Source organism: Lipotes vexillifer, unplaced genomic scaffold (assembly GCF_000442215.2).
Source record: "Lipotes vexillifer unplaced genomic scaffold, Lipotes_vexillifer_v1.1 scaffold511, whole genome shotgun sequence".
Classification (NCBI taxonomy): Eukaryota; Metazoa; Chordata; class Mammalia; order Artiodactyla; family Lipotidae; genus Lipotes; species Lipotes vexillifer.
This window is the reverse complement of record NW_006784934.1, coordinates 928,431-939,087: the sequence shown is the minus strand read 5'-3', so window position 1 is coordinate 939,087 and position 10,657 is coordinate 928,431. Positions and strand designations below refer to the sequence as shown.

Genomic DNA, 10,657 nt, shown 5'->3' with positions numbered 1-10,657 from the left:
AATGCTCACTGCACAACCGCCCTCTCTCTGCCTGTCTCTGCTTCCTCGCCTGCTGCTCTCACAACCTCCTGGGGGAAATCACTTTTGGAAGTGTTGTTACCCACTCTCAGGCAGCCTGTCACGTAACCTGCCTGCAGGATGGATGGAAAGGTCTGTACCTCTCTCTGTTTGCCCCATTCCTTTCCCTAAGACAGGGTTTCCCCATCAGGTTTATCAGGAAGCACAAGCTAGCTTAGGCAACTTAACCCTCCAGGTCTTCATTGTTGCAGTTATAGGGGGCTTTGTGAGTTACATAATGGCTTTCCATTTAGTCATCCCATTTAGTTTAGCTCTGATTAATTTTCACCAGCCTTGTGAGGCATAGGTATTGTTAATGGCCTTTCACAGGTGAGGGAACTGGGACCTAGGAGGTTCAAGAACTTGCCAGAGCACATACAGCTGCTCCTGACCTGAGCTAGAGCGGCACAAGTTGTACTACGTGGTGGAACCATCAAGGGATGGGAGTGGAGGAGGAGAGGAGAGTGGAAATAAAATGGCTTTTGCATCCCTGGGCTTTGGGGTTCAATTTCCTTTTCCCAGTGTTTGAAAGGTAACGTACAAATTAGATCTGGCGTCCTGTGTGGGACACACTGCTCCCCATCTGTACCTTCCAGAGCTGGGATTCAATCTTGACTAGAAAAGAATTGGGCCATATCAACATGGTCCACTGTACAGCATCTCTTGATGGTACAGGGCTACTATCCAGTTTTTGGAAGCACTCTCTAGAGTCATGTTTTACTTCTGAAAGCCTAGAGGCAATGGATGAAAAAAAATAAAGGAAGCATGAAGCAAGTAGATTTTTGTTCCAGGTTTGTTTACAAATCTGATTTAACAAGATATGAGCTGCCTGGGGGCCCGTGAGTGTAGTGAGTACAGTTTTGTTTCTCATTCAGAGAGCACTCACTGACACTAAGGGGTGTAGACTGTATATACTCTAAGATGACAGGGATAGGAGAGTCACAGAAGGCTTCATGGGACATTCAGGATCTAATCCGAGCCATAGAAAATGGGTGGGAAAATCCACATTAGTTCCAAGGGGAAACCAAATAGAGCTCCGGTCTGGTCTGAGACCCTTACCTTATTCTCTCCCTCCTCTGCCTCCCCCTGCCTAGATATGACAAATACTGTGCAGACCACTTCAAAGACAACCATTGTGATCAGGGATGCAACAGTGAGGAGTGTGGCTGGGATGGGCTGGACTGTGCTGCTGACCGGCCAGAAAACCTGGCAGAGGGTACCCTGGTAATTGTGGTGCTGATGCCACCTGAACAACTGCTCCAGGATGCTCGCAGCTTCTTGCGGGCACTGGGCACCCTGCTCCATACCAACCTACGCATCAAACGGGATGCCCAGGGGGACCTCATGGTCTACCCCTATTATGGTGAAAAGTCAGCTGCCATGAAGAAGCAGAGATTGACGCGCAGGTCCCTTCCTGGCGATCAAGAACAGGAAGTGGCTGGGTAAGTTTTTAATTTCTGAACTTCTTAAAGCTTAATTTTATCAAGCTGAGCACTTTGATACACAGAAGTCATAACTGCACCTATAAAACTGAAAGGTCCGAAAAAGAACAGCCAGCCAGGTAACACAAGCCCATGATCCCAGTGTTTACCGTTAGTGCTAAAGGTTTGCCTTGATTTGGGGATCCTGAAAAGTGGGCTGGAGCAGGTGGGGGGCAGGATGTCAGGATGACCTCCTCAAGTGCTAGAATCTCTAACCGTTTGCCAGAGTTACCTTAAATCCCTCTAGTAATGACTCCTCTTTGTATTAATCCTGGCCTTCTTTTCAAGGCCCTTCGTTGATGTCTCTTTGACCGTGGTGATGTTCTGCATATGTTCTGTCATTCACACACCACATTGTTAGTATATCTCACAGTGTTCAATTCAATAGCTAGCTGAAGTACAGATGCAGAGACAAAGGAGAGTAAGGAACAAAAACAAGGGGCAGGGTTGTATTTTTAGAGTGGCTCTATGTACCGCTGAGTACGTTGGAACGGGTAGGAGAAGCCCACCAAAGACAGCTTCACCCCATTTTCTCACTTTGCCTTATGTTGCCTAAGTCAGAACGCTGAGACTCAGCCAAACCAAGGATAGCGAGACATCTCCCAAGTGAGAATTAGTGTTTAGGATCTAGATGGACAGCATCTTAATTTCTGAGATCTTTCTGGAGGCAGCATCCAGAGATGGAGAGCCTGAGGCTGAGGGTGAGGAAGAAGGCTCATGTCACCCTCTCTAACTCAGATTCCTGGGCTGACACCCTTCCATTTTCTCACCATTTCCCTTTTACCTCTTTCCCCTCGGCTTCCCACAGCTCTCAGGTATTCCTAGAAATTGACAACCGCCAGTGTGTCCAAGATTCAGACCAGTGCTTCAAGAATACGGACGCAGCAGCAGCTCTTCTGGCGTCTCACGCCATCCAGGGGACCCTGTCGTACCCTCTTGTGTCTGTTGTCAGTGAGTAGCACTGGAATTAAGGGAAAAGTATGGGGAGAAAGGTGTCACTTGCGGGCAGAAAGAACAAGGCATAGTTTACAATGTGCAGCTCTCTATTTCTCAGGGCTGGTGAGGTCAGAGTTGTTCTCTAAAGGAATGTAGGGGGAATATTGAGAGGTGGATGTTTATTCATCACTTTTCCCTGTCTCTCTGCACTTTCAGGTGAATCCCTGACCCCCAAACGCACCCAGCTTATCTATCTACTTGCTGTTGCTGTTGTTATTGTCTTGTTTATTATCCTGCTGGGGGTGATCATGGCAAAACGAAAGCGTAAGCATGGCTCCCTCTGGCTGCCTGAAGGCTTCACCCTTCGCCGTGACTCCAGCAATCACAAACGTCGTGAGCCAGTGGGACAGGATGCCGTGGGGCTGAAGTAAGGGAGTCTGCCAACAAGCTACCGTTCACAGTAATAATGAGCATGGATAAGAGGAAAATCAGATCTTGTTGAATCATGATTTTATATTCTGAGCTCTGGCCATGCTGTGTTATTACGCTTGACCATGATTCTGGATGCCTACTGAGTGACTATAAAATAAGAGTCTGGATGCTTCAATTCTGTACATATAATCACAGTGGTCCTCAGCTTCTATGATGAGGCAGGCACACTTTTGTTGTCAGCTCTTGATTAGTGGGAAAGGAAAGGATATTTCCTCAGGCAATGAGATGTAATATTGCCCATTTTTCCTGGGCCAAAGGCCCTGAAAGTCTGACTATAGCCATGAGAGTGTGTGATGGTAGAAAAAGTATTGAAAACTTCTATGTTGATTTATGATATAACATCTGCTCTTATTTTACACCTTCATTAATTCCGTCACATCAGAAATCTCTCAGTGCAAGTCTCAGAGGCTAACCTAATTGGTTCTGGAACAAGTGAACATTGGGTCGACGATGAAGGGCCCCAGCCAAAGAAAGCCAAGGTAAACTAGCCATGGTAGAACCACCATTGTTATCCATTATCTGCTCACATTTCATATTTCTGTCCTTTGGTATCTAGAGTGTCATGAATGGGAGAAAAGGGTGATATTCTTTACATGTTGCCCGGGCAGAGGCTATCCTAGGTTGTCTGAAAAGGCAGGAATCTTTAGGTCACTGATGGCCTTGGGTTACCTGTGTAAGTTTTTCAAAAAGAACTCTTTAAAAATAATAAAACAAACATGCTTCCTTCCTCAAGTGTCATGCTGATGGCACTTGAATAAGGACTACTGTGTGTAAATAGCAGTTTCCTTCATGGCTAGATCCCTCCCTTATCCTCTCTGGGTACTTCTCCTTCTGGAAGGGAAGGTGGAACTAATCAGTGGAAGAGAGCCAATGACCACTGAGTTTGGAGGCTTCAAAGCTTGAGCCCTGGAAACTAAAGCCATATAGAAGTAAGAGGTAAACATTGGGCTGAGTCTGACATGAAAAAGGAGACCATTCACCCATAGATATACATGGCTGGGATATGCATGTATCCAAAGATAGTGTAAATCAGCTTGCGGAGGTAAATGCTTGAGGAATATAGGCATGAAGTACACCATGATGGTTAAGAACATTTCTTTAGCTATAGGCAGAACTGGATTCAAGTCCAAAACTCTGGCACATTACTTAACCTCTTTGTATTTAATTACCTTAATCTGTAAGATAAGGAGAATAATAATAATTCTTTCCTCTATGAGTTGTTGTGTGGATTAAATACAGCAATACGTGTAAATTGCCTTACATACTAAATACTTCATAAAGGGCAGCTGGTTTTAAAATTATAATAATGATAATATTCAATAAATACTTCCTGAATGCTTGCTCTGTGCTGGGCACTGGGTTAAATACAGGGTACAAGGAGACAACCTTGAGCAAGGCTTGTTCCCTATTGTGAGGAACCTTTCAGGTAGCAGTAGAAACTGCCATGTAGTGCCATGTAAATACTTAACACATGCTCAGTTAAGAAGAGTGAGCAGAGGGTGCTCTTTAGGACCAACAAGAGGAATTAGAGTCTACTTTCTATTTGAAGGGTAGACAGGAGTTAGTCAGACAAAGAATTGGGAGAGACCATGGCAGGCTGAAGGAACAACATAGGCAAAAGCCCAGAAGCAGGAAAATGGTGCTTTGGGGATCTGTAGATGGCATGTTAGGTAGGTAATATAGGTGACGTAGTAAGGCTGAAGCCTAGAGTATGGGATTGGGGAGGTTACGAGAGTGGTACAGATGATGCAGGAGAGGTAAACAGGAACCATATCATGAGAGCAGTGGGAAGCCAATGTGGATAATAATCTGGAAGTTTTGATAGGAGGACAGAGAATACTGGGTGGGAGATTAGAAGTGATGGGAGACTCTGGACTAGCTCCTTGTCTGCAGCTCCTGGCATGGGCCAGATTGATAGGGAGAGTTGTCTTCTCCTTTCAGGCTGAAGATGAGGCTTTACTCTCAGAAGAAGATGATCCCATCGATCGACGGCCATGGACACAGCAGCACCTTGAAGCTGCAGATATACGTAGGACACCATCGTTGGCTCTCACTCCTCCGCAGGCAGAGCAGGAGGTGGATGTGCTGGATGTGAACGTCCGCGGCCCAGGTCAGCACCTGCAAGCCTCCCCTTTCTCGTTGCGCATGCCTGCCCTGGCTTCCACCTTATCCTTGTGTTTGTCCGACTTGGTGATATGCTCCCTTCTGATTTCACAGATTGGAAATCAGCTTGAGGAAATGAATGTTTAAGGAACACAGGCTTGCAGAAATTGTGAATTTATATGAGAAAAGAGGGAAGGATTTCACATTGCTTCACATACAGCATGCTCGACAACAAACAGGCTGATTATTTGGGATAGATTGTAGTAGGACAAAAAAGTAATATTCCAAAGCAGAGGGATAGAGAATTTGTTTAGTCCGTACCTTAGTGCACATAGTTTATTAATACTGGATATTTTTAAAAGTCCAATTTAAAATAACATAGCACTTAGGAACTTGAACAGGAAAGCTTATTTAACATAGAGAATAGCTGCTCTTTACAGAAAGGATATTATCCAGGAAAAGTCAATTGCCAATTACCACAAGAATCACAGAGTTTTTTCACAAAAGAATAATTTTCTTCACATTGAACAACAATAGGGTTAATTGAACATTATTGTCCTTCCCCTCCTCGAATACTTTCTGGAATTTTCCCTACCTCTAGATGGGTGCACCCCACTGATGCTGGCTTCTCTCCGAGGAGGCAGCTCAGATATGAGTGATGAAGATGAAGATGCAGAAGACTCTTCCGCCAACATCATCACAGACTTGGTCTACCAGGGTGCCAGCCTCCAAGCCCAGACAGACCGGACTGGTGAGATGGCCCTGCATCTTGCAGCCCGCTACTCGAGGGCCGATGCTGCCAAGCGCCTCCTGGATGCAGGTGCAGATGCCAATGCCCAGGACAACATGGGCCGCTGCCCTCTCCATGCTGCAGTGGCAGCTGATGCCCAAGGTGTCTTCCAGGTAAAGAACATGTAAAGAGTTGGTTCCTTATGGATCTAGTATATTTTCCCTTTATTAAGGCACTTAATATCCCATTACATTTGTTCAATGATTCTTTGAGGGAATAAGGCAGACGATAGGGTCCTGCTTGCTGGAAAGGAAAAGGGAAAGCAGGAAAAGGGAGGCAGGCAAACAGACTTGACTATTTACAGCCAGGAAATAATAGAGCCAACAGCAGATAACACCAGTCTTCTGATTGTTAATCACTGCTTAGCTTTGTTTTGTTTCTGATGTGGCAAAATGCCTCCCATATGAGAAGATCAGATGGGAGTGATACCTGTTTTGAAGCCTCTGACTAGTGTCAGCTTCTCCCTCTAGATATATCTGACCATATGGGCTTCCAGCTGCTCCTTGGTGGGTTTATTGATATGAGTTCATAATGTATGCCTGATGCCCTATTATTCTACCCTTATGAGGAAATTGGAGGCATGCTGTATCATCTTAACCTATACACCATAATTGAGGTTGTGGTATTTTCCCACATCCCTCTTTTTGCTTTAGAAAGTAGAAGTACATTAGTTTACATAGCCATTGTAAAGCTCGAGCACCTATTTGTTTGTATTTTCGTTCATCCGTTTACTCCTTCATTCATTCATTCAACAAATATTTATTGACCAACCATGGTAGAACCATGGGCACAAAGATAGCAAGACATTCCCTGTACTCCAGGGACTTACATTGTAGCCTCAGCTCTGATGCTGTTATTTCTTATCTTAGCTTCATTATTTTTTGTATCCAGGTAACTCTCTTTTCTGTACTTTCTCGTGTTCTAGATACTGATCCGCAACCGCGTAACTGATCTAGATGCCAGGATGAATGATGGCACTACACCCCTGATCCTGGCTGCCCGCCTAGCTGTGGAGGGAATGGTGGCAGAGTTGATCAACTGCCAAGCAGATGTGAATGCAGTGGACGACCACGGTAGGGATGAGAAGCAGGGATTCAGATTCCTACCTGCAAAGCAAGCCTCTGAGGAAGATTGTTGCACTATCCTTAATGAGCTGTCCCATATCCGAATCCACTGAAGATTCATTCAGTCAGTCATTCTTCCTTTTACCATATTGAGTTCAGAGATCTGAGACAGTGGGAGGTCCATAGATGAAGCTGGGAAGGGATTTTTGTTGAGGGTTCTCAGATCTCAAAGCAGGTCTATGGAAGGTTTCCCTGTGTACGTTCCCAGGCACACCACTCTTGATATGAGGATGTGAGAGCCAACTTCATTGTGGAGGTGAGGGCTGTGAGATATTCTAACTATGCATTCTGGCATGTAATAAATAAGTAGGTTATTGCCTTCAGTGTGTGACAGGGTAGATTCTGCCATGTGAGGGATGTGGTACCATAGACAGATGATCCTTTTACTTAGAGATCTTCTGGAGGCAAGGCAGCCTGTACTGAAGTATTTCTAGAATAGGGGAAAACGAAGATAATACTTGGGTTTTTCCTATGGGCCCCCAGAGAGAACTGGCTTCCTACTGCCGTCTGAGAAGTTCAAATCCTGATGCTTCCCGATAGTAGGAGTAGGACATGTCCTTCTGCTCTGTCTGCTTATAAAAATGTTTTGTTTGTTTTGTTTTGTTTTTAATTTATTTTATTTTTATTTTTATTTTTGGCTGCGTTGGGTCTTTGTTGCTGCACGCGGGCTTTCTCTAGTTGCAGCAAGCGGGTGCGCGGGCTTCTCATTGCGGTGGCTTCTCTTGTTGCGGAGCACAGGCTCTAGACGTGCGGGCTTCAGTAGTTGTGGCTCGCGGGCTCTAGAGCGCAGGCTCAGTAGTTGTGGCGCACGGGCTTAGTTGCTCTGCGACATGTGGGATCTTCCCCGACCAGGGCTCGAACCCGTGTCCCCTGCATTGGCAGGCAGATTCTTAACCACTGCACCACCAGGGAAGCTCTAAAAATGTTTTTATCCTGCAGGAAAATCTGCTCTTCACTGGGCAGCTGCTGTGAATAATGTGGAGGCGACCCTTTTGCTGTTGAAAAATGGGGCCAACCGAGACATGCAGGACAACAAGGTACAGTCTGGGCTCTGAGCTGGAGGGCAGGCACAGCAGTGCCTCAGATTATAAGGCCTTTGCTTTTCTCCTGTAGCTCCTCTTGTGATAAGGATAGACAAAGATGGAAGCAGATTGGAACTTGGTCCAGAGAGCTGGAGTGCTTGTATTGGGCTTAACCAGGGAAGTGTCAGGATTGACCCTCTGCCTACTCAGTACTCAGTCTGCATCAGGCTCTCCTGTCAATCACTTTGGTGTAGCCCTTTCTGCCTTTCTCTTCTTTGACATTTCCCTCTCTCCTGGTCCTGTTCTGTTCACACTCACTTCCTTTTCACTTGTTTGTTCTTATTTGTTTTCTTGATACATTTTTCCCCCCTGTTCTTGGGCACCATGCTGTTTTCCTGTTTGCTTTTCTTCCTCTGAGTTTTATGTCATGTTTCCCCTCTCTTGCTCATCTTATCTTCTCTCATTCATTTCCTCTTTTCCCTTATTGTTAGTTCTTTCTCTCAGATGTTTTGTCTCTTCTTTCTTTTACTTTCCCTTATTTTTCCCAGTTCTATACACGCTTTAGGTTCTTCCCCTCATACCTTTCTTATTTCTACCTGTTATTCCTTTTAGAACCCTATTTGGATAAGCTCAGTGCTCTTTTAAGTGAATTTCTGGCTTGGGGACATGCTTTATGTCACATGTTCCCCACTAAGGAGATGTAGCACTCAATGGGGCAAAATTGGTTCTTGGGGAGGGGTAAAATAATCTTACCTTTGTTTATGTATAAAGTACAGATATCCATTCAGTACGTAGGTAGTTATACACTTTATCTGTGATATTAAAATTTCATGCGGGAAGGAAGTTAGGAAAAAATGTCTAAAGGGATGATAACAAACAGATTGAGAAACACTGCTGTATTCTCAAGAGTGTTATTAAAATGTGCTCTGTGTGGGCCTTTTCTGTAGGAAGAGACCCCTCTGTTTCTCGCTGCCCGGGAGGGGAGCTATGAAGCAGCCAAGATCCTGTTAGACCATTTTGCCAATCGGGACATCACAGACCACATGGATCGTCTTCCCCGGGACGTGGCTCGGGACCGCATGCACCATGACATCGTGCGCCTGCTGGATGAGTACAATGTGACCCCGAGCCCTCCAGGCACCGTGCTGACTTCTGCTCTCTCACCTGTCATCTGTGGACCCAACAGATCTTTTCTCAGTCTGAAGCATACCCCGATGGGCAAGAAGTCCAGACGGCCCAATGCCAAGAGTGTTGTGCCCTGTAGCCTCCCTAACCTTGCCAAGGAGGCCAAGGATGCCAAGGGGAGTAGGAGGAAGAAGTCTCTGAGTGACAAGGGCCAGTTGTCTGAGAGCTCAGTGACTCTGTCCCCCGTCGATTCCCTAGAATCTCCTCACACATATGTTTCTGATACCACATCCTCTCCGATGATTACATCCCCCGGAATCTTACAGGCCTCACCCAACCCTGTGTTGGCCACTGCTGCCCCCGCTGCCCCAGTCCATGCACAGCATGCACTGTCTTTCTCTAACCTTCATGAGATGCAGCCCTTGGCTCACGGGGCCAACACTGTGCTTCCCTCAGTGAGCCAGCTGCTGTCACACCACCACATTGTTCCCCCAGGCAGTGGCAGTGCGGGGAGCTTGGGTAGGCTACATCCAGTCACTGTCCCAGCGGACTGGATGAACCGTGTGGAGGTGAATGAGACCCAGTACAACGAGATGTTTGGTATGGTCCTGGCTCCAGCTGAGGGCGCTCACCCTGGCATAACTCCCCAGAGCAGGCCGCCTGAAGGGAAGCATTTACCTGCCCCTCGAGAGCCCTTGCCCCCCATCGTGACTTTCCAGCTAATCCCCAAAGGCAGCATTGCCCAACCAGCCGGGGCTGCCCAGCCTCCGTCCAGCTGCCCTCCAGCTGTTGCAGGCACCCTGCCCACCATGTATCAGATTCCAGAAATGGCTCGTTTGCCCAGTATGGCTTTTCCCACTGCCATGATGCCCCAGCAGGAAGGGCAGGTTGCTCAGACCATTCTCCCAGCCTACCATCCCTTTCCAGCCTCTGTGGGCAAGTATCCCACACCCCCTTCACAGCATAGCTATGCTTCCTCCAATGCTGCTGAGAGAACGCCCAGTCACAGTGGTCACCTCCAGGGTGAGCATCCCTACCTGACACCATCCCCAGAGTCTCCTGACCAGTGGTCAAGTTCATCCCCCCACTCTGCTTCTGACTGGTCAGATGTGACCACCAGCCCCACTCCTGGGGGTGCTGGAGGAGGTCAGCGGGGACCTGGGGCACACATGTCTGAGCCACCACGCAGCAACATGCAGGTCTATGCATGAAACACTCTGCCTCCAGCGTAGGGACAGAACTCCTATCGTAAATGCTGCTGAGGAGCAAATGAAGGTCGTCCGGGAGAGAAATGAAGAAATCTCTGGAACCAGCTTCCGGAGGCAGGGGAGAGGAGATGCTCTTATCTTGTAGATGATGCAAAGGAAGCAATTTTATTAGCTTCACTGTGTATCTGCAGGGTTTTGGGAGCCGGGAAAGGACAAGGCTCCTTGTAATCTCTTGCCCATCAAGCCCAGGTTCATGGAATTGCAAGATGAATACAAGACTTGGGACCGTGTTTCCTCTCTTCAGTGTGGGCAACAAGAT

General features: G+C 46.8%; 1 protein-coding gene across 1 annotated transcript in view; it reads left to right on the top strand.

Moving 5' to 3' along the window:
• NOTCH2 (notch receptor 2) overlaps window positions 1-10,341 on the top strand; it is a 176,883-nt gene extending 166,542 nt beyond the window's left edge. Inside the window, exons 26-34 of the mRNA XM_007457124.1 lie at window positions 1,152-1,499; window positions 2,347-2,489; window positions 2,691-2,901; window positions 3,349-3,445; window positions 4,908-5,076; window positions 5,671-5,972; window positions 6,785-6,932; window positions 7,923-8,020; window positions 8,953-10,341. Of these exons, the coding sequence (XP_007457186.1) occupies window positions 1,152-1,499; window positions 2,347-2,489; window positions 2,691-2,901; window positions 3,349-3,445; window positions 4,908-5,076; window positions 5,671-5,972; window positions 6,785-6,932; window positions 7,923-8,020; window positions 8,953-10,341 (2,905 nt within the window). The remainder of the gene's footprint in view (window positions 1-1,151; window positions 1,500-2,346; window positions 2,490-2,690; window positions 2,902-3,348; window positions 3,446-4,907; window positions 5,077-5,670; window positions 5,973-6,784; window positions 6,933-7,922; window positions 8,021-8,952) is intronic.
• The last annotated feature ends 316 nt before the right edge of the window (window positions 10,342-10,657 follow it).